This window comes from Triturus cristatus, chromosome 12 (genome assembly GCF_964204655.1).
Source record: "Triturus cristatus chromosome 12, aTriCri1.1, whole genome shotgun sequence".
NCBI lineage: Eukaryota > Metazoa > Chordata > Amphibia > Caudata > Salamandridae > Triturus > Triturus cristatus.
This window is the reverse complement of record NC_140595.1, coordinates 784329223-784353660: the sequence shown is the minus strand read 5'-3', so window position 1 is coordinate 784353660 and position 24438 is coordinate 784329223. Positions and strand designations below refer to the sequence as shown.

Sequence of the window (24438 nt, the reverse complement as noted above, 5' to 3'; positions counted from 1 at the left end):
TTTGAAATTAATTAGGTCTCTCAATTACAAGCGTTTCAGCTATTGGCATTGTAAATGATGCCTTTTATTTATGTGTTAATTATCAAAACAGATAAATAAAAGGCATTGTCATTTACAATGCCAATAGCTTAAACTCCCGCAAATGTGAGACCTATTGCATTGCAAATGCTTGTTCAATTTGGAACTCTCAAGGCTCACTCAGTGCAATGAGGGACTGGGATTAGAGTTTGTTTGTAGAAAACAACAGAGAGCCCGGCCTAGCGCAGTATCCATTCTGTTTGCTAGTGGTCCTGATGTGCCTCCAGAAAATCTTCGGTGACATCCTCCGGTGTTCCTGCTGGTTGTTGGAGGGCAGGACCACACCGCCCAGAATTCCTTGCTGCAAAACAGAAACAAAACGGTCTGCCAGCGGATGGAGTATTGCTTGGCCACCCCTAATGAAGTCACCTTGGCTGCTGAGGGTCGTTGGGGGCCAAGAACCCAATTCTTACCACCTGTAAGTCCCACACAGTGGGATTGCTGAGATCTCGTTGGAGGCTTACCCCCTTCCTCAACCACTCTACAAACAGGCCTCCTGGCGCACTTCTTGTTGGGGGCATGAAGTCACCTTGGCTGCTGAGGGTCATTGGGGGCCAAGAACCCCTATTGTTACCACCAGTAAGTCACACATAGTGGGATTGCTAAGACCTCGTTCAGAGGCCCTGCCCCTTTTCTCAACCACTCTGAAAACAGGCCTCCTGGAGCACTACTCATTGCGGGAGTCTGAGACCTCGTCGGAGGCCTCGCCCTCTTTCTCAACCACTCTGCAAACAGGACTCCCGGTGCACTACAGGTTGGGGGATGAAGTCCCCTTGTCTGCTGATGGTCGTTGGGGGCCAATAACCCATATTGGTACCACCATTAAGTCCCACATAATGGGATTACTGAGACCTTGTCAGAGGCCCTGCCCTCTTTCTCAACCACTCTGCAAACACACCTCCCAGTGCACTACTCCTTGTTGGGGAATGAAGTCTAGGGGCGAGTGGCGCATGCCGGTAAACTTCAGTGGTTGGTGGAGTTTTTGCCGAACTATGTGTTCCAAGTGGAGTGCAAAGTGGCAAAACTCAAGCGGAGTGGAGTTTTTGAAAAATTAAAGGCCATGATAGATCTAGCAAAAATAAGTTGATTGAGCACCTTGAAACCTTGGAAAAAGAAATTGGAAAACTGGTTGAGGCCCGTTTTAGGGTTAACTTAATGCTATGTTCTGGCGCGCATCAAATAATTTCACCACCAGTTGAATCTAACCCTGGGCCAGCCTTGCCTTTTCCAGCTAGAAAAAATTCAAGATCTGCTACGCTATCTCTATCGGAAGGGGGTTAAACGCTAAGACACTGGAAATACTATGTGGCATCAGTCAGCCCATTCAGTTTAACCCAGATCAAGGCCTGATCAACAGGACCATTCGATGGTCCATCCAAAGGGGGCAGTAACATGGTCATTAATCTTCAACTGGAAACTTGCCCATATGTTGTTGTTCTGGCTAACGTGCCAGTGCTACAGCGACTACAGCACAGCTAAAAAGCAAGGTGTGTCACTGGCTTACTGTGAATGCAAATTTTAACGTAGCTGATTTTATTAGACTTTTGTATGAAAGAAGGGTGAGGGGGATAGCCCCTGTGAGAAAGAGCTTTAGCAGGGGCTGTGTGGTAATTAATTTTAGATATCCCGCCCTGGCTCGATGTATCCAAAGGGTAGGCTGATCTGACCCCTGCCTCCTGGATATATTTATAAACGCTTAGCACATGCGATAAGCCCACAGCAGCAGGATTGTGTAAGAGCCTTAAGGTCACAATCCCATGACTTAATACTGACCGGGCATCACATTTCAGCAGTATCCTTAGATGAAACAGACTGACAAACTGAGCACATCGCGGTATTCAAGAGTAGAGACTATGAGGCAGTAGGAACTTTCATTGTTGCCCAGCAATGCCCATCGAGCCCTGTTTGTGCGTGTTATGCAGCCTTTTAAGAATATGTATTGGAATATTGCGGGCATCACTTCAAAAAGTGTTAATGCCGATTGGCTTGAATATGTCAAGAAGGATGATATTCTCATGCTCCATGAAACTTGGGAAACAAAATAAATAATGTGGGATGGTTTTTATAGCTTCAGCCATGGGCAGGCCGAGGGGAGAGTTGACTATTTTAGTGTGCTTGTTTTCGTTGACCAGGGTTTTCCCAGTCCTATTCCAACATCCAGGTATCCATATTGTATACATTGCCTATTGGGAGAATTTTAGAAATGGGGATTCAGGTTGGCTAGGGTATGCACCTTAGCCAGGCAGAACCCACCTCTCTAGTCAGGGCAAGGGAGTTACACACTGAAGATAACCCCTGCTCACCCCTTTGGTAGCTTGGCAGAGCAGTCAGGCTATCCCAGAGCCAATGTGTAAAGCATTTGCGCAACACACCCACACAGCAACAACACACTAGGCACACCACAAAAGAAACTCCACACAAGGTTATATAAAAATAGCCTTTGTATTATCAATAAAAGCACATTAGATCACCATCACATACATTACACTGTGCCACCAGGCACTCGTCATGACTTCCCAGGGATTGCATAAATCACTAGGCCAATCGGGCCACTGTCATAAACATCACTTCACACTGGACAAAATGCTCATGGGGCGCACATGATATCAAAACAGCATAGAACCATTATGCATGGACATAATCAACAGTGCCTTATAGTACACCCTTGCAAGTTGCCCACATTCCAGTAATATCATGCCTATATCGGGCATTACCACCAGTAACCAGTACTAAACACGTACCCCCGTTCATAGGCTCTTGGGCAACCTGCCCTCCTACACCATTAAAACAAGCATTTGCAATGCAATCGGTCTCACCTTTGGGACACCTTATATGTATTTAGCTATGTAGCACATTACCCTGGGTGTTGAAACATCTACTGTTCTTTAACATAGAGGGAAAGTAAGCACCAAACTGCGTGACATGCCAGGTTTGGGAACACATGGAGAGAAATATTGCCTTTCAGCGGGAAATGGTATAGTCCAAAGCTCTGTTTTTATTATAAAATCAGGGCCTTCGGTGGTCATATCACTGAAAATACAAGTTTGATAAAAATATTGTCTACGGGTGCTTGTGGAAGACAATTTCTATGGACTGGGATCTATAGAATGCTAAAGTGATTCTGGTATTTTACTGACCTATGCTGGTCGTTTTTTATCAAGAATGTTAAATAGAGGCAGTTGCCAGAAAAATAAAATAAAAAATAAAGTCCCTCAGCAGAAAGCCATTCCGGTGTTTTACTGACCTCTGCTGTTTTTTTTCTATCAAGACAGTTAAATTAGAGGCAGTTGAACAGAAAAAAAGTCCCTAAGCGGAAGCAGACAAGTCCTAGGGCTGATTTCCAGAGCCCACTAAGTACATACACATATAAGTATATAATAAGTATATACTAAAGTATATACAAGAGGGCTCGAATGCTCGACCTAAAAATGCAGTAATGCTGGGGGATTCCTTACCACCCGGGGATCACCAGTACTACTCCTCCCTTAGTGAGGAGTGGGAGCCTCCATCGAGGTTTCCCCTTTAAGCCCCCCAAGGGGTACACTACATGTTCCCAACCCTAGAGCACAAAGGCAGCCGGTAGGCGGGGAGGGCAACCACGTACCTCCCTTGCGGGTGCTAAAGAATGTCCCTGGTGCCCAGCGCCACAAGCAAGGGGGCGGGGTGCACCTCACCCTATCTCCTTCACTGAAGAATGCCCCCAGTGCTGCGAACAGGCTCAGCTGCACCGGGACCACCACAGAGTCTTCTCTTCCATCTGGTCACTGAGCGGTAACTGCTCTCTGGGGCAGGGTCAACCGCGCAGGGGAAGGGTGTCCACCCTCTCCCAAAACGAGGGAGGGAATTACCTCGATCTCCCCCGCGTGGCCCATGCTGCCAGGAATATGCTGTGAGGGGTGAGAATTCCACCCTGGCCTCCGCTGTGCGGCTGCGGCTGACACGGAGCAAAGTATTCATCGAGTTTGATTCTTTTTTTCAAAAAGTCTCCGGCAGGTCAGGGCATTCCACCCGGACTCCTGGGCCGGCGGTGGCCCGCGACCATGCGATGCAGCTGCTCCACTTATAAGAAAAAGGGGCTGGACGCGGAGCAAAAACTCAGTTGGCCCGTTGTCTCCAGCTTTCTTTTGGAACGCAGCCCCACCCACAACCAGGCTTAGCCTCTGCCTGATTTCCACATCTTGGGTTCAGACATTAAAGTTGAAAGCGCTCACCACGTGCACTTTGGTAGAAAATAAAGCGCCGAAGAAAACAAAGGAAGAAGCGTCCTTCCAACTGTGGACAGCGCTCCACATCAGTAATCGGGCAAACAAGGTACTTCACCATGAAGTGTAGGCAGGACTACGGCTCCTCTAGCAGAGGGACAGAGAACAGGGTAGCACGCATGGCCCCTTAGCAGATGGCAGTCACTGAGTCACACAGCGGTTCCCCCTTGCACATGGTACTCCCTGCAGTTGCTTCCTCTTCCAGTTCAAGCCAAAAACATGGGTTCACAGCCCCAGTACTTCTAGTCACAACGTCTTTATTCTCCCCTGGCACAGGGCTCTGAGCCCAGTCCAAACCAGTTCTGGGGGTACTTTAAAATACATTTACAAGTGCAAAACACCACCCATTCTCAGTGTAAGCCTTGGCCCCAGACACACCACAGGGATTGTAGAAGGCAGGCACAGCCCTAGTCAGGTGCAGGTGCAACTCCTCCCACCACTCCAAATGCAGACCAAGCCTATTCAGCCTACCACTGAGTCACCCAGGCAGGCACACCTCACCACCCCAGGGACTGGCTGGAGTGAATACACATCCCCTCTCCCCTGTCAGTAAGAACCAGATGGTCAATACACATCCAGGCAGACACAAAGACACATAAGCACACAGAAATGCCCACTTCTAAAAGTGGAATTTCTAAAATAGCAATAATATATCTGCTTTTACCAATCAGCAGGATTTATCACTACTATTCCAAACATACCACTATTCCAAACATACCACACAAAGGCAAGCCCAACTGCGCCCGTCCGCAACCCGACTGCGGCCAGCACCAGGAACCCTGGACCTCCCACTACCCATCGCTACGACACCACCACCCTCCTCGCATTCAACCCTGGAAGAATTAGAGAATGCCAACAGGCCTCTCTGAACACGACCCACGGCCAGTCCCCCTGCCTCCACTGCCGCCAGACCCTCACCACCACCCCGGCCTCTAACACCGCCGACGCCAGAACTGGCAACACCCTAAAATGCATCCTCCTCAACATACGCTCCGTGCACAAACACGCCATGGAAATTTGGAACCTACTCGACTCTCTCTCACCCGACATCACCTTCTTCACAGAGACCTGGATCAAAGCATCGTCCGCCCCAGACATCAGCACCGCCATCCCAGATGGATACAAGATCCAGAGGAAATACCGCCCCAACCACCCAGGAGGGGGCCTCGCCATCGCCCACAAGAGCACCCTCCACCTCACAACATCCAGCGAAACCTTCCCCTCCACCTTACACCTGCACTTCCAGATCCAGACCACCCCCAAAGCCACACTCCGAGGAACCCTCGTCTACAGACCCCCTGGCCCCCGAACACCCTTCGCCACCACCATCACCGACTTCATCGCACCCCACGCCATCACTTCAACAAACTACATACTCATTGGAGGCCTGAACTTCCACCTCGACAACCCCAGCGACCCCAACTCCACTATCCTTTGTGACAACCTCGCCAGCATCGGACTTCAACAACTCGTCAACACACCAACTCACAGAACAGGACACACCCTCAACCCCATCTTCGCAGCAGGAAACAGCGTCCAATTCAGCCACACAACGCAGCCGCCATGGACCAACCACCACTGTGTACACTTTGCCATCAACAAACCCAAGGCACCCAAACCAGCCCCACACCCACCACGAAGGAACTGGAGCAAGGTTACCGATGAGCAACTTAACTCCACCGTCACCCAAGACAACCACACCTGGGCACCCGACGCAAACGATGCATCTAGAGAACTCCACACCTGGATCTCCGACTGCGCAGATGAGCTTGCCCCGCTACGTAACCCCAACAGACAATGCCCCAGGAAAGCCGCCTGGTTCACCACCGCTCTCCAAGAAGCCAGGTGCACCTGGAGATGCCTGGAGAAGAACTGGAGAAACACCAAGACAACCGAAAACCACACCACCTACAAGAATGCCATGACGGACTACCACAACCATATCAGAGCCACCAAGAGGAACTTTATCCACAACAAAATCCTGGCCAACTCCACCAACTCTAAGGAACTTTTCAGTGTCATTGCAAGAATTCACCACCCCACGCAGCGAAGCCACAGACATCACCCCATCCCAAGACCTCTGCAACAAGCTTGGAACCTATTTCCACCTCAAGATCAAAAACCTCTACGACAACTTCATCGACCATCCACCAGGCACCTCAGACAGCCCCCCGCCCCCCAGAAACACCAGCCAGCCCACCATCTCTAACTGGACACGGATCACGGCCAAAGACACCACCTCGACCATGAAAAGCATCCACTCGGGTGCCCCCACCGACCCCTGCCCCCCTCACATCTACCACAGCCGCCATCGCACCCGAACTACAACGCACCATCAACACCACCTTCAAAACGGGCACCTTCCCAGACTGGAAGCGCACAGAAGTCATACCTCTGCTCAAGAAGGCCACAGCTGACCCCACCGACCTCAAGAACTATCGGCCCATCTCGCTCCTCCCCTTCACAACCAAAGTTGCAGAGAAAACATTCAACAGGAAACTGATACGATTCATTGAAGAGAACGCAGTCCTCGACCCGTCCCAATTCGGATTCCAAAGAAACCACAGCACAGAGACCGCCCTACTCGCTGCCGCAGATGACATCCGCACCCTCCTGGACAAATGCCACTCCGCAGCCCTCATCCTACTTGACCTATCAGTGGCCTTCGACACCGTCTCCCACCACACACTAGTCGCTAGACTACAGGACGCAGGCATACAAGGAACAGCCCTGGACTGGATCCGATCATTCCTCACCGGAAGAAGCCAAAGGATCAGACTCCCATTGTTCCCCTCCGACCCCAAGAAGATCACCTGCGGCATCCCACAGGGTTCATCCCTGAGCCACACCCTCTATAACATCTACATGGCCTCCCTCGCAGCCATCGTCCAACAACACGGCCTCAACATCGTATCCTACGCCGACGACACCCAGCTCATCCTTTCCCTCACCAAAGGCCTCACCACTGCCAAACTCAATTTCCAGAAAGGAATGCAAGACGTCGCAGTCTGGATGACCAACAGCTGCCTGAAGCTCAACGCTGAGAAGACAGAAGTCCTCACCCGCGGTACCACCCCTTCTTCATGGGACAGCATCTGTTGGCCGACCGCCCTCAGAAGCCCACCTACCCCCTCAGACCTTGGCATCGTACTCGACTCATCACTCACCAAGAACTGACAGGTCAACGCCGTCACCTCCAGCTGCTTCAACACCCTCCGCATCCTCCGCAAGACCTTCAAGTGGATCCCCCCTGAGTCAAGGAAGACAGTCACCCACGCACTCATCACCAGCAGACTGGACTATGGAGGAAACGCACCCTACGCCGGCATCAACTAGTCCCTACTCCGCAAACTCCAGACAATACAGAACAATGCCGCCAGACTCGTCCTTGGCATCCCCCGACACGAGCACATCGGTCAACACCTACGAAGTCACTTTCAAAATCCTCACTCACTTCTACAAATGCCTGCACAACGACGGACCCAAATACCTCAACAACAGAATCAACTTCCACGTACCCAAAAGAAACCTCCCATCTTCCAACTCGCACTGGCCGAAACCCCGTGCATCCACAGAGCCAGAGCAAGCAGAAGATCCTTCTCTCACATTGCAGCCAAGACCTGGAACGAGCTACTGGCAGACATCAGACGCTCCCCCTCCCTGAACACCTTCAGGAAGACCCTCGAGACCTGGCTCTCCGGCTAAACAGATTTGCGACCCCCTCCCCCCCCCTCAGCGCCTTGAGACCCGCTTACAATCCCCTGATTGATTGATGGTTACGCTACTCCCCTCATGTCAGGAATTACCACTGAAGCACATACCAGGGAATCCCCAATGCATCCCTACGAGAGGGCAACCTCACAGCAGTGAGAAACCAAAAAGGCCGTTTGTCACTACCAGGACATGCCACACAGTTAAGGTACATGTCCTACCTTTTACCTACATCACACTCTGCCCATAGGGCTAGCTAGGGCCTACCTTAGTGGTGACTGATATCTAAAAGGGGAGTTGCAGACACGTGGCAACCACTTTATATGCCACGTCACAGCAGCAGTAAACTACGCGCGGAGGCCTGAGACAGGTTTGAAAGGCTACTTCGGTGGGTGGCGCGAACAGCGCTGCCAGCCCACCAGCAGCATTTCATTTACTGGCCGTAGGTATATGGGATATCACTGTACAAGGGACTGATAGGTAAATTAAATATGTCAAACAGGTGTAGACCAATCTTACCAAGTTTACCATAGAGAGCACATGCACTTTAGCACTGATCAGCAGTGATATAGTGCCCAGAGTCATAAACCACCAATAACAGGTCAGAAAAAAACAGGAGGAAGGCCAAACGTTCTGGGATAACCCTGCAAAAAGGGCCAAGTCCAACAGAGAATATCCATTTTTTCTTAATTATCTGTTATAACTCAATCGATCACAGGTAGAAATGTGGCAGCATTTACATTCTGTTTGACGTAATAAATATCGTTAGGCAAAGGTCACATAGTGCTCTTAAATGTTTTAATTTAATTGTAGGAGGGGATTTTAATGCCAAGATTGGATCAGGAGTCTCATATGGAAATCCATTCCTCCCCATGGATATGCCACAAATCAGCCCATAGTGGATGCCAGAGGTGTCAAACTGTATATTAACTGATTAGAGAACGATCTTTGTAAGATTTTAGGGAAAGAAGAGAAACACCCTCCCACATTTACTGGTTGGGGACAGTGGACTCCTATTGATTACTGTTAGGCCCGTCATCCTTAGGGCGGTCTTTCCCCAAACCTTTTGCCTGCTTTCCTCCTCTTTTTGCTGATTGTTTGTGTTGGCCATAGGACTTTGAGCAGACCATTGCTAAAGTCTTCTTCCCTAAACATAACATTGTTATACACACAATTGGCATATTTAGTTTATTTATAAGTCCCTTGTAAAGTGATATACCATATATCCAGGGCCTGTAAATTAAATGCTACTAGTGGGCCTGAGGCACTGATTGTGCCATTCACACAATTAGCCTTTCAAACCTGTCTCAGGCCTGCCACTGCAGGGCTGAGTGCAGTTCACTGCTACTTTGACTTGGCATTTAAAACCATGTGTCAAGCCTTAAAATCCCCTTTTATTACACATTCATTCATTCTAAGGTAGGCCCTATGAAGCCAATAGGGCAGGGTGCTGTGTAGGTAAAGGGTAGGACATGTACCTTTCAATTTTGCATGTCCTGATAGTGACAAACACCCAAATTTGTTTTTCACTACTGTGAGGCCTACTCCTCTAATAGGATAACATTGGGAATTCCTTAGTACACTTAGTTTTAAGCTGAAATGCCGGATTAGAAAGGAGTAGCTGCATCATGTTTTATGTCTTTGGAATTGTAATGCTAATTCATCTTTACTGGTACAGTTGGACCTAACATTACTAATATTACCAATTAAGAAATGCCACTTTTAGAAAATGGACATTTCTCGGCTCACTGCTCTGTGAGCCAGAAAGGCTGTCTCCGATACACGTCTGGGGTGGTTGACAGCTACAGTTTGTGGATTTCCTCTAGACAGCCAGAAACACAGAGAGGTTAGGTGTGTCTGAATTCTCATCTGCATTCTGATGGCTCTTCCTGGGCCAGAAGGGAGGGGGAGCTGACACACCTGTTACCACACAGAGAGCTGATTACCCCTACTTATAGTCTGTACCCAGGGCTGGGAAGAATGGACCTCTATGCACTTCAAATACCCTTCTTTGAAGTCACCTCCTTTTCAAAGGAACAACTAAGTACTGGGTCTCTGACCCCACCACGACAGTACACTATTGGACCTGTGAAGAACTCTACCAGGAAAATGACTGCTGTGCTATTACAAGGACTGCCACTCTGCTGGACTGCCCCTCTGGGACAACTTATTTTCTACTCTGCTGTGCTGGTGCTACCCTCTGGCTTGATGAGGAAAGGACTGACCCCATCTTACCTGAACCCAGAGAGTGACTCTAAGGCCTTGCTGACTTGTCCCATGTTCTGAAATCTTAAGGACATCAAAGACTTCCTGCAACTCTACAAACAGCACCTGGACTCTGACATCTGTGAGTAGTGCCTTGCCAGGTGCTGCCAATCCAGTCCCGGGCCCATGGAAGTGATTTTTCTGTGCTGACCCAGCAGAATCCACACATCGTCAGCTTTGCGCGATTGAAAGCAACAAATCTCCTTAAATGCTGATGCAGTGCTGCATCACGGACATCACTTTGACGGACTGTGCAGCCCAATGGCAACTGACTGCGTGGCTTGATGACAACACATTGCAAAGTGGTTTGCCGACAGCATGGATCGGTACCGACGCTTTGCCTACATCCAAGGGATTGACGATGATGTATCGCCTCCTCTGCTCCTCGCATCGGTTCTTTGACGTCGACACATTCTCCATCTAAGATACTTTTCCAGCAGGCCAAGGCTGTGCCCTGTATCTGACTTGCGCTGCATCGTGGTCGGCCTGAAATTTGAATTTCCTCCAGTCAAGAGCGACCAGATATCTCAGGTTGGTGCTTTAAAACTCTAAGCACTATATTTTCATTTATTCTTTATAAATTCATAACTCCGGTTCTACTTATTGGATTTTTGTCGTTTTGGTCTGCTTTTAGTCATCACATTGTCTATATTCCTAACCCTGTGTGGAGGATGTTTGTGGTGTTTTCATTGAGTTACTGTGTGTGCTGCACTAATACTTTACACATTGCCTCTTTAGATAAGCCTTACTGCTTTGTGCCAAGCTACCAGAGGGTGAGCACAGGTTATCTTTTAGTGTGTATCTGGCTGCACACTTAAACAGATTGCTGTTGGGAAATGGGCCAAACTGTCCACCATGGAGTAATCAAAACCAGATGTACTTGGTCTCTCCGTCTCCAATAAAACTCTTGGAATCATTGAAAAAGGGGGAAAGCATATGCCCCAGTTTTTGGCCGAACCTGCAAAAACGTATTGCTTTTGCCTCCAGATCTGGTCTCCACTGCAATATCTCTGAAGTTGTCTCGAGAGGCTTGAAGCAAATAGCTTCACCTCTATTGGGCCCCAAAGTTTTTGCAAAGTCAAAAAATCGTTCCTATTCAACATACATGTGCTAGAATATGTCAAAATCCTAGAGTTCCAATCCAACCTTAAGTTCAAACTTTTTGGAACATGCTCCACTCTGACAGAAATCTAATGCTCCAAATAATACCAGAATTCAATTACTAACTCTGTCAATTTCTTTGACCTTAAACCACCCAAATGCTTGAATCGGACTGCTGATACACTGTCTATTTCAAGAGAATTGTCTCTTCCTTCCTCTCACCAGATTCTTCAATACAAAACAGCCTGCCAACAGTTTTAAACAGTTGACACATAACCCCTATTGGCCATTTTCCACCTGTTGAGTGCTGACCGGTCCTCGCTCCCCAACCTGTGTGGTTGGCATCTTACTCTATGTTCATCTCCAACTTGTCTCCAAAGCTTGCCTTGACATTCCAGGCTTCCATATTTCTCAACCACCAGGAGATCTCATCTCGAACTTCCAGATTCAACTTTACCTGATGATGTTACCATGATGATACCACCAGCCTTTCTGAAGATATTCTCCCTTCAGTCTTTGTAGAGAACAATAATGAAGGGGACTAGGAAAAATAACTTAGATGGTTGATGAGAACAACTCTATGACCCAAGCTAAATCTGACTGGGGAAAGGATTTCTGCACTTCTCTCCTGACCTGCCTTATCTGATCTGATGGAAGACTTAACTGGGATCGTTATAAATCTATTGCACATCTCAAAAACTCAACTGGTTCTAAAATGGGCTTTTCATTGTTTACATTGTAACCAAGAATTTCCAACAAAGTTGTCGTCATTTCCAAATGCTCCGCCATCATCTTTTGATCCTGTCCGATATTTAAAATGATGCCTAAATAAATATTTAAATGTAGTCGATGTTGGCTTTAATTGGCTACCACAAGTCTCAACAATTTTGTGAAGCACCACGGTGCAGATGAAAATCTAGAAGTAATTTATCACCATGTGTTCTCCTAACTGAACGCTGTATATCTGGGATGATCTATGTGAATAGGAAGTGTAAAGCAGGCTTCTTTGAGATCTAAATGAACATTCCAGTCTCTGTGCCTGAGGACATCCCTCCCATCTCGAAATGACTGTACACTACCCACTAATTCAGTTCTCCTAAATCTGACTGGTCTGATTCCTGGATTCTGAGGTCTTTTTTTGCTTCTTCACTAAAAAGTGTCATTTATGAAAAAACCCCAGTCTCTTCCAACTGCCTCTATTGCTCCTTCAAATGTACTTCTCTACCAAACCTTTCTCCGGAAACAAAAAAAATGAATTTGGATGGCACACAAAACTGAACTGGTTCCTGCATAAGATGTATTCTGAATACTGACTGTGACAACAACCCATGGATCTTGTGTGATCCTCTGCTACTTTTGCACAAATAACTTTATCTGCCTCCTACATTTGGATAGGAACAAATGAAAAGGAAAATCCCACTCACCAGAAATATGTGTGATTTGTTCTCTACCACGGTTTCCTCCTGCTCTACCACCTCTTCATCTTTGTGGATAAAAACTTGTTGAGGCCTGGAAACTTCCAGAAGTACCCTGCCTCTGAAAGACGAGTGTCCTTGTTAATACTGAGGTCTGAACTGGGCCTGACTGAGAAAGCTGACTTGCCTTAACCCTGTGCTCCCAAAATGAGCACCTCTGAACCCTCTCTTCATGGCAGACTGTACCTTCCCAACTCATTGAGAAAGTTATCTCCAATCAGACTTAGGGCTTTGAGGCCCTTCTCTGGGAAAATCATATATCTACCAATTTTGCATCTGTTCTCTTAAGAACAGGTTTTCCACTTTCTGCCAAATTTGCAGCATTTGCATTGCCTAACAGACAGACAGATGGCGGAATCCAACGTCTAAAAGCAGTATCGATCTACATTAACACCCTTCACTACCACTTTCTCTGTCATATCAAATATTCTTGCTGCAGGACTTATGACATCCAATAACTTATCTTGGCAAATTCAGAAAGACTTTTCCAGACCTTTCTTTGGGTCTTTGCCTAGCTTCATTGTGAACCTTACCATTTTTGGATCTAATTCAGAGGAAACACATACCTTTGCAGGTAATACTGGACTAGAGCATTCTAATCTTAAAACAGTTATCTCCTCTGGCTTCAGAGGCTTTCACATTTTAGAATGCATATATTTTGATATGGGGTCCGTATGCCGCACTTTTCTAGATCTCGGGTGATCGATACCTCAGGCTCGAACATCTGGAGGTCCAAAATCGCATCTTTATTCTCATCAAAAATAGCTGTTTCCCCAAAGAGGTCATCATACTGATTGTTTGTATGTTAAAGCTTTAAAATGTCCTGAAGTAATCCTTAATAGACCCAGATAGGTTAAATGTCCTCTTATTTGATAGCATCTCTCCCATAAGGTGACCCAAAGAGTCCCCCTTCTTTGCCTTGTGGGCAGATTTTTTACCTTTTATTGACTTTTTTTGCAGAAAACTATTTCTGCATTTTTCACAATATATTATATTTCCCAGACAAAGCCTACACTACAAGGTTTTCCTTGATTAACTCAACTTACTTCTCTTACTGCCTTTCTTTTTAGCATCTTCCTCTACAGAGTCACATAAAAAAAAGCAATGCCCTTCCTCTGGCTGTTCAAAAGGAACTTTACATTTAGATATTTTCCTCTTAAACGGTTTGGACATGAAAGCTACCCTCACCCTTGGATGCGACCATCCCAATGTCAGAGGCAATCATGTTCCTGAATTCTTCTCTGGTGATACCACTTGTGGGGGGCATAGTGTCAATCCTCCGAAACTAGCGCCAGACCCTGTCGTAAGGCAAGAAAGGCCAAAGCTAACTATCATCACTCTCAGGCAAACGTCAACCAGTAATTCCCATTATAAAATGGCCTCCTTACATAATTTCTATAAATATTCCGACTTAAAATGGCTGCTTACTGAAGGACTCAAGTCCTATTTCTATATACATGAATTTCAAATACACATGACTGTGTCAGAAGAATCCTATATAACTATAGTAATATGGCTCAAATTACTCTGTTCAGTCGCATGACTCGAGCTATTCCAATGATCCCCAGACCGGCTCTCTGTGTGTGCATGTGGTGGCTCACGCTATGAACAAATGTAAGTACCACTCTTCACAGATATGGCAAATTTAAAAGGGCCAATCAGAAAAGGAGCAAGCACACTGCCTAGAGTACCAGCACACAATTAGTCCAGATGCATTGTTGTAAATAAAAAAATCGTAAATCCGGGATTTGTAAATCGCAAACTACAGGTCTCAAGGCGCTAGGGGCCGTCGTGGAAATTAAGTGACCTATTACCCAGAGTCACATGGTGCTGAGCTGCCGCCAGAGCCAGATATCAAACCGTGAGCCCTGTGCTCCGAAGTCAGCTGCCCTGGCCGCTGCACCACACCTCTCCACCGCAAAGCATAAGAACACTCCGTTTGGGACGCCATTGTGGTTGACAGCCTAGTTGCTGCCTGGCCACCTTGCACGCTCGAGGCTACTTAACCCTGCCACCATGCAGGCGCGCAGCGTATGCGCGCAGCGTGGGCGCGCCGGAGGCTCGCCAGAGGCAAGCCCATCTGTGCCCATCAGGGACCAGACGGGACCCGGGGCCACGACCCCTGGTTCTCGCTTGGTATACACCAGAGGTGAGTTGGAGTCTTTGAACACCTGCAATTTTGATATTAGCCCAGATTGTGTTGACATTCTTGTGCGTGAGAGAATCTTGTCCGCCCCCACTCCCCAGCCGGGTCGTAAGGTTATGAGTCAGGCCCGCGGCTTACGCTTTGGCCTCCTTAACACACGCTCCCTGCAACGACATAATTTAGAGGTGTTTACCCTTCTTGAAGAAGGAGAACTAGATCTCCTGGGACTCACCGAGACATGGTTAGAGGATTCCTCTATGCCGGATCTCGTCGCCTCCCTACCATCCGACTTTTCGGCACTTTTCTACAATAGATCTGGAGCCAAGAGGGGGGGAGGTGTTGCTCTCCTGTACAACTCACGCCTATTGGTTGAAAGGGTCTTGACGGAAAATTTGGCAGGCGCGGAAGTGATGGGCGTTAAGTTGCAATCAGGGACGGATTGTCTGCTGATTCTGTTAGTCTATCGCCCTCCGTGGACCTCGCCTGATTTCCCTGACTTGTTCATAAGACTGGCCCAGGACATTCGCTCAAGATATGACAAGGTAATGATAATGGGGGATTTTAACTACCATTGGGAGAAGGTCCCAAAAGATGGTCAGGCGTTACAGATCGATGAGGCGTTAACCTCATTAGATCTGGCTCAACAAGTAAGAGGCCCAACACATGCTAAGGGACACACCCTAGACTTGGTGTGGACGACAGTTCCTGTCCAGGACATGGCTGCGGCTCTGCCATGCGTATGGTCTGACCACCACTTGGTGAGAGGCAAGGTTTTGGCGGACAGACTGAAAACAATAACCAAAGGAGGATGGAAGGCAGTTAGGAAGTGGAATAAGTTTGATGGGGATAAAATGATAAATTTACTTCGCACCAACCCCCTTGCCAACAATTGCCCCCTCAACCCAGAGGCCCTCTGTGGGGCACTCATGGACAAACTTCAGAATGCCACAGACAAAGTTGCACCAATCTGTAGGGTGAACCGTACGGATAGGAAACGAGGGGCCCCGTGGTATAATGACTTACTCAGAGCTCAGAAACGTGGGCTACGCAAACTGGAAAGAACCTGGCGGAAAAACTACAGTCCTGACTCTCGTAGTAACTATCTACGGGCTCTCGCTGGTTATAAGCAAGCGATTATAGCCAGGAAGTCCGAGTTCTACGAGGAGAGGATTTCTACAGCCACGAACCCTCAGAAAGAAGTCTTCCGAGTCCTCACGGAGCTCAGGAAGAACAAGGAACAGCCCCCGGACTTTAGTCAGGAGGACTGTCAGAAGTTCCAAGATTTCTTCACCAACAAAGTCATTGATTTGGTCACTGAAATTACGGCAACCTCGCAAATTGACTGTCCACCGGTGGATATCCCAGCCAGACTGCCAATTATAATCCCGCTCTCTAATCTACCCTTGATTACAAAGGAGAGTTTAGTCTCCCTCACGGGACGGGTCAAGTCCGGCTCTAGGGCGGATCCATGCCCACCGGAAGTCTTCAAACTCGCACTCCCGGTCATTGAGGATGACGTGCTGAGTCTCCTGAACCTCTCTCTACAAACTGGTCAAGTGCCATCTGCCTTCAAGGAAGCCCGTCTGATTCCCTTGCTAAAAAAACCGGGGGCAGACGCAAAATGTCTGAAGAACTTCAGACCAATTTCCCAGTTACCATTCTTGGCGAAGGTCCTGGAGCAGCATGTCCTTATCACCCTTTCAGAACATCTGGAAAGCAACACGCTGCTAGAGCCGAATCAAGCAGGCTTCCGTGCGAATCACAGCACGGAGTTGGTTATGTTGTCAATCGTAGACGAACTTAGGAACAGAGCAGACAAGAAAATCCCGGGGGCCCTGGTGCTGTTGGACCTCTCCGCGGCATTTGATACCGTGTGTCATGCACAACTACTGTCGCGGATGAGGGACTTCGGCACTCAGGGCATAGCACTGGCATGGTTCACATCCTTCCTTCAAGGGAGGACGCAGAAAGTGCAATTAGGTGACATGCTCTCTACCGCAACCTCGATCACTTGCGGAGTCCCACAAGGGTCTGCTCTGTCCCCCCTATTGTTCAACATATACCTACAGCCTTTGATTCGAATGCTTAATCAAATGGACTGTCAGGTATATAACTACGCAGACGACACCCAGATCATTATCCAGCTGGAGGATAGCCAGAATGCCTTTACCAGACTGCAAAATATTTTGAGAAGTACAGCTAACTGGATGTCCGGCAACTCCCTAAAAATCAACCCGGACAAAACCGAGGTGTTGCCGATTACCATCGCTGGCAACCCTTGGTGTGACCGTTTCTGGCCTGGGGAGTTGGGCACGCCTCCAGAACCGGCTGAGGTGGTTAAGAGCCTGGGCATCCAGGTGGACAGCAAGCTGTCCATGAAAAAGCAAGTCACAGCTGTGGTGGGCTGCTGTGTCGGCCTCCTTCGCCAACTCAGGAAAGTTTCCCCGCTGCTCTCTTTTTCCACCCTAAGGAGCGCGGTTTCTGCAATGATTTTGGCTAGGCTGGACTATGGCAATTCATTGTATATAGGACTCCCACAGGGCCTCTTAAACAGAATGCAGACGGTCATGAATGATGCTGCCAGGCTCATTTTCAAGAAACCAAGGAGTACCCAGGCATCCCCCCTCCTGTGGGAACTCCATTGGCTGCCAGTTAGGCAGAGGCTAATGTTTAAGGGGCTCTAAATTGTACACAAAGCGCTTCATGGCAGAGCACCCACCTATCTGAAATCTCGCCTGTCCCTTTACAAACCAGGGAGGGTGCTTAGATCTGCTGATTCCATATGTCTGGTTCAGCCACGCTGTAGACTGACCACTGTGGGTGGGCGTGCTTTCTCACATACTTTGCCAGCTATGTGGAATAAACTACCGCTGAAACTCCGCAATGAAAAGAAACTAATGCCCTTCCGCAAGCAATTAAAAACTGTGCTTTTCCAGCAAGCGTGGGGTGGCCGCTAAATTTTAATCTGATGCATCTTTTTATTGTATAGCTGATCCTAACAAAGCGCTTAGAGACCCCTGGGTTATAGTGCGCTATACAAGTCACAAGAAATAAATAAAGTTGAAAGTCTTTAGTATTCACCATTCTTGGTGCAGGCAGTTCTGTGTATCTCTAGACACGTGTTTCAGGATTGTTGCTCTTCTTCAGTAGGAAATAAGAAGTGAAGTTTGGAGGGTGCTGGCAATGCTACTCAGTCTTCCCAGGTTTAGTACCCCTCTCGGAGGAGCGCAGATACATCAGAGAGCTAGTCATCCCAACAACTCAACCCAACAACGCAGATGGAGGGAAGTGTTACCACCATGCACTGCATTTACCAGAATGCATCTGAGTCAACTTGGTGCTAGGATGTCAAGGCAGGATGCTCCTGCCGTGTTTGTGTTTGACAAGGCTCCCTTGAGCTGGTTGAGCTGATGAGCTCGGTGTGCTACACCTGTGCTGAAAGAGGGGTGCTGTGGCCTGATAAGACTGTTGTGGAGAATTTCCAGCACCTCTGACTGCATGTGTTACTCTCTACTGCTGAAGGATATCTATCCTGAAACATGAGCTTATGTCTAGAGATGCTCCGCACTAGCAGCACCCACCATGGTGGAAACAAAAGATTGTTTAATGGAAGTGAGTGTTACCATGCACTGCATTTACCAGGATGAGTCTGAGTGAACTGGGTGCTGATATGTCATGGCAGTGCGCTCAGGTCCAGGTATTGGAAAATCCAAAAGACCTCGTGCTCCCCTGCCAACAATAAACAACCAACAGCACTCCAAACTAAATACAAACATGCTGCTGCTAAACACCCATCAAGCTATAGGCAATGACAAAATATCCCGTTTTGACAAAACAGTTTCAAAACAAACACATGCAAAACCAACACGAGTTACCCAATGATCCTCATGCATGCAATGTCCCTCTTATTTATGCCCAACCATACGTCATATTCCATATAATTTCACTGAGATTCCTCTACTCCTAGACACACGTCCACCAAGTTAACAAGAAGCATAGAAAGAGAAACTTATTTAATCAGGAAGCAGAATTAAAAGAGGCATTTTGCTTGTTGTACTGTTGTTTAGGTACTGTACTGCTGTGGGGAAAAGGAGTAAAGCAAGCTGCACATAACCAAAGCCTTCAGTCTTGACATCAAGTTCACAAATTCATTACGTGAAATTTCTTGTAATTTCTCATTATGCAATTTTTGATATTTTTCGCCCACAGGAAAATAGCTCTTACAGAAAATCTCTCCCCAAGATATATATTTTTGGTTTGAATTAGACTCCTGCTGGTATCTCAGGGGACTGTGTTTTTTTTTTGGTTTAGCATACTGCATTTTGCACTTTATGCGCAATTATGCATAATTTCAAAGATTTCATGCAGGAAAACATTAAGCAATTCTTCCTGCCCCTACACATAAGTGTATTTGCACAAACATTCTCTACATAGTCCAGCCCTGAGGAACACTTTTCTCATAAGGGAACATAGGGTTGGCTTTCTGCTAGTGTCCGCAGCATATGGTGGGCCGCGCTCCGAAACAAAGACATCACAGGTGGGATACATGAGTGTGGGCGTCTTTGTCCATGTGCCGAGAGTTCCCAGTTCAAGGAGGGTGGTGGGGTCTCCTACTCTGACAGTCATGAAGGTGCAGCAGGAATCTGACTGATGCTAGTCCTGTTCTGTTTTCCCACACAGGACTGAGGGCAACCACCACTGTGCCGTGGACTTCCCCTGCTTCCACAGAGGCAGAAGATGTATCTGTGCTCCTTAACGGGGTCGGTTACATTGACCCAGAGCCCTTTGCAAGGATCCCCAAAAGACTCTCCGCTGCTATGTCGGGGGTCAAGGACATTGCTACTTTCTCTTCTGTAGGGATCATAGATGCCGTCTCTTCATCCTCTTTGGTGATCTTCAACCAGGATCCCTCTTCTGCCATGAGGGTAACAAACAATATGTCCTCTGCATCACCAGGAACCATAGAGACGCAACTCTCCACTGCACAGCAAATGGAAAATAATCTGAACATTCCCCAAAATATTAGTGCCTCTTCCCCAGCATCCAGGGTCACAACAGAGGCTTCTTTCCCTCGCCAAGGATCCTCCACCCAAGTCAGCCCAACATCCCCCAAAACTGAAGCCTCTTCTACAGCAGCAAATTTGCCTTATCGAATCTTCTCTCCCCCAACAGGCCGCACTGACCCTGCATCCTACCCCCCGAACCAGAGAGGATCGCTCATCCCAACATCAATGACCCCGAAAAGGGACAGTTCTCAATCTCTGGCAGAAAATTCTGCATGTACAATCTCCAGCAGCGTGCCATCCAATGCAGCCTCACAGACTCCTGCATCTGGAACCATCTTGCCCAATAAAGGTGAACCTTTCTCTTCTTCCATCATGAATTTCCCAGCTCCCTGCTGTCTCTTATGCTCCTGCTCACTTGATTTTTTCTTCCAGGCTTAAACTTTCATCTCAACCTCGATCTGAAGTCATGGAACGAGGCTCGCAACCACTGCAGGAGCGAACACATCGACCTGGCCAGCATCCCGGCTCCAGATGTACAGGCCACCATCACGGCGCTGCTTTCAGGCTCCACCTCCACGAGCCGTGGAGCATGGCTTGGGCTCAGAAGAAACCGCTTCCAGGGCAACTGGTATTGGGTCAATGACCAATCATTTGACTTCAGTTACTGGAGTGAGGGGGAGCCCAGCAACCTTTCGTGGGAAAAATGTGGCATGGTGTCTGCAGACCATGGAAAGAATTTTAGCTGGGCTGACGAGTGCTGTGGGACCAAACTCCCCTCCATCTGCTACTCAGGTAAAAGACCCTCTAACTGAATTGTCAAATGTGCCCAGTATGGAGTGAAATCTGAGTGTCCCTAAAGGAGTTTGTTTACAATAATATTGACATTGATTGATGTAAACTCTGGGAAAATCAGCCAGAGATAGGATCCATTTTGAATGCTAAACTTAAGTGGCATTACCTTTATGGGGTTTTCCACATTTATTTAGAAAAAAAGACCTCTTAAAAACTGAGTTTGTCACCTGCATGACCAAACATAAAAACATCTCTGAAAGAAGTGTTCAAAGGTAGACTCGCGTGTGTGGATAGTGCAGATTTCTTTGGTACCCTATTATAAGTACCTCATTACTTTTGAGCTAAATTAACCAGTGTTGTGTTACTCTGATTTTTCATTACCTCTGATTATGCCTTCTCCCAGGACTCGCTGTTAGAAGGATGTGCCCCAGTTAGTTGATTTTTATATTTTCATTAGACATCCTAAAACATGGAAATCTCATTGAAGCCTGTCCTATCTCTTCTAATAAACGTTGGGTAATTAGCTGCAGAAAAGGGAATTGAATTGGTATTTATTATATTACACTTATGATAACCTGGGAAAAGGACTGAGGAGAACCGATCCATTTGCTGTCGCGAACAGTGTAGGGGCGAGAATACTATTCTTTTCTCCATATTCAGAGTCCTATCGTGTATCCTTCTCCTGAGCAGCAGAGGTGAACCAAAACATCATGACTTGTCTACACAGTGGTCAGAGGTTTTAGAAAGCAAATGAGAGGGAGAAGAGACAAGGATTCAAAGAGGGATGGTCAATCCATGGAGCCAGATGATGACCTGGTATTAAGTTCTACTGATAGACTGGAAGGACCATGTAGTGTCATTTACTGCCTGGTCCCATGTGGTGCTAGGATTCTGGTGCCTTCAATATTACCCAACATATTGTCTCTAGGGAATTGATTCAATTGGATTGAAATTTAGCGAGTTCATCTGATGATGTAATTATCATTTTTCAGACAGGATCCATATCCTGACACTGTGCACCCTTCGAGATGATCATATCCTTCATCTCAGAACCATCAGAAGTGAATCACTCCTGTTTACTCAGCAATAGGTGGCAAGGGGCAGAGGTTGGCAACATTTGATTAATGCATGGAAGTGTTGCTGGGATTGTTTTAAGTGTTAGTGGGCAGAGGTCAGAGAAAAATGGTAATTGACAGAATTGAGTGAAGAAGCTCTTGCTCAGAGTAGAAGGGTCGGAGGTAATATGTTTTTGGATTATGGTACGTTGCAGGTTTAACAGTATGAACGCTTGTGGGTATTTCTGGATTGCACTGACCTTGAATAATGTGATTACTAAAGAGAGCAGCATAGCAAGGGTGTTTTTGCTAGCAGGCGAAAGGAAATGCTGGAAGGGGGATCAATGTTTAGGAAAAGATTAAAGGTGACATATCAGTGAGGTGATGACAATGGCGCCAAGAAACCCTGGAAAGTGAGGGAAGGAGGCAACACTGGAGTGGAAGTTGACAAGATGATTTTGGTTGAAGTAGTCGCTGCATCTCATGGAGTTTCAGGTGGGTAAATAAATAGGTTGTATGTGGGGTAATCAATAATAAAGAGGATGATTTGGAAGTGAAGATAGATTGTAGATGTTACTTTTAAGGAAGGGTGCGTAAGTATGATTCTAGGACATATGAGGTGGTGTGGGGTAAGAGGTTTGCTGTTGAAGGGAATGGTTTGAGGGAAGAAGTTGAAAAATTATTGATGGGCAATCAATAATAAAGAGGATGATTTGGAAGAGAAGATAGATTTTAGATGTTACTTTTAAGGCAGGGTGTGTAAGGATGATTCTAGGACATGCGAGGTGGTGTGGGGTAAGAGGTTTGCTGTTGAAGGGAATGGTTTGAGGGAAGAATTTGAAAAATTATTGAAGGGCAAAGGGATCACGGAAGGAATGTTTGTGCAAGATTATACTCTATAAGCAGAAACGGAAGGGACAGAATAAGGAGGAACATAGAAGAAGAAAAGTATGATTGATGAGAAATTGGTGGATTCAAGCAGTTCAAGAATAACAAAAGAACAAAGATAATGGTGAAGAGGAGGCAGGGAATGAAAGAAGTAGGTTAGTAGGAAGAGCTTATTGACACTGTGAACACGGCTCTAGGTGTTTTTTTAATAACCCATTGAGTGCTAAGGTCGAGATGTTCTCATCCTCAGCACCATTGGAGATGGCTGTGCTGAGGACGAGACCATCTCTCAACTTGATTGGCTACAAGAAATGTGGGTTTAAAAAGTAGATAAAGTGAAGAAAAGTTTTTGAAAAAGGTTAGCTTATTGAATCAAGTTGGTGGAAGATTTTTATTTCAAAGAGGTTGAAGTAGGTATTGGTATTGGTTGTGCCAATCATGTGGTGATTGTTGCTCGGTTGTACAGAAGATCAGGAGTTTGAGGAGGACAAGAGGATCACTGATTCCTAGTAGACGCATGAATCAAGAAATGGGATTTCAGATGGAGCACGATGAGAAGAAGGACATTCGTGGCTGTTCTTAAAGTAATTTGTAAGTGATCCTCTGGGAAATGTTGGTTGGGGTGAAATCTGCTATGTGGTTGAGGAAATTGCCTTAAGAACTTCATGTCGGTGTCAACTTTGTGGGAAACAGATACTGAGAATGGAACCATTCGACAGATCAGACACTAAGCAAATGATCTTTCTTCACAGAATCCTGAAATCCCTGAACCCTTCAAGAGAGAATAAGGAGGACCAAGAAGAAAAAAAAGGTTGAAGAAAGACAAAAAGAGACGATTTGGCACAGGCACAGACATTAAGCTAAATGGTGGGATAAGGATGAGGGTAAAAAAATTAGAATACATAGGCACATAGAACAGTAAAAGGAGAGAATAAGGAAAATGAAACAATAAAAAAGTGTATACTTTTTTCTTTTGTTCTTTGTGTCTCAAATATAAACAAATAGAAAGCAATAAACTTGTGTTCCTCTCTGAGAAATTAGAGTTAGGATCATGTTTCTATAAGTGACTGATTTTTTGGTTTACTAATAACGTTCGAGCCATTTGACGAATCATCATGAAACTTTCCAAAAACTAAAGTCTCATCCACCTCCACTTCTTCCTAGAAAGTTTCAAAGTGAGCCGTCAATTAAGAAAATTGAGGTCCCAAAATACATATTTTCCCGGTAATTTTCAATAGGAAAATTAGACCCAGTTACAGCCAAAACAGCTGAATGGAATTACACTACATTTTGTCAGAAAGTGTGCTTTTTGTGGTTTGGTGTAAACCTGTTCCTGTGTTTTTGAGAAATTAAGGTTTAAAATGTATGTATATATAGCAATGCGAATACTTCCACATTGTGGTAGGTTGGCAGTGATTAGTCGAGGTGGATCTATAAGATCAACAATGCATTGTAAACAATTCCTAGAAAATTTAATTAGTTAAATATAAGGAAGCAGGGGAGGGGTACCCTGTGCTTTGTGGGAGGGGGGTCAAAGTAAATGTACTATTTGTTTTACTGCGATTCCATGGATGCAGTACCCAGCGTGGCCCCCTGGAGCAGGGGCGTAACACAGGCCCCCGCGGTGTGGGGGGCCCCAAGCTCCAGGGGGCCCCCTCA

The 24438-nt window shown here is 46.7% G+C and overlaps 1 protein-coding gene across 1 annotated transcript in view; it reads left to right on the top strand.

Moving 5' to 3' along the window:
* LOC146782833 (uncharacterized) overlaps positions 1–23720 on the top strand; it is a 70621-nt gene extending 46901 nt beyond the window's left edge. Inside the window, exons 4-6 of the mRNA XM_085637522.1 lie at positions 19719–20393; positions 20477–20836; positions 23532–23720. Coding sequence (XP_085493648.1) covers positions 19719–20393; positions 20477–20836; positions 23532–23539 — 1043 coding nt within the window. The 3' untranslated portion in view covers positions 23540–23720. The remainder of the gene's footprint in view (positions 1–19718; positions 20394–20476; positions 20837–23531) is intronic.
* The last annotated feature ends 718 nt before the right edge of the window (positions 23721–24438 follow it).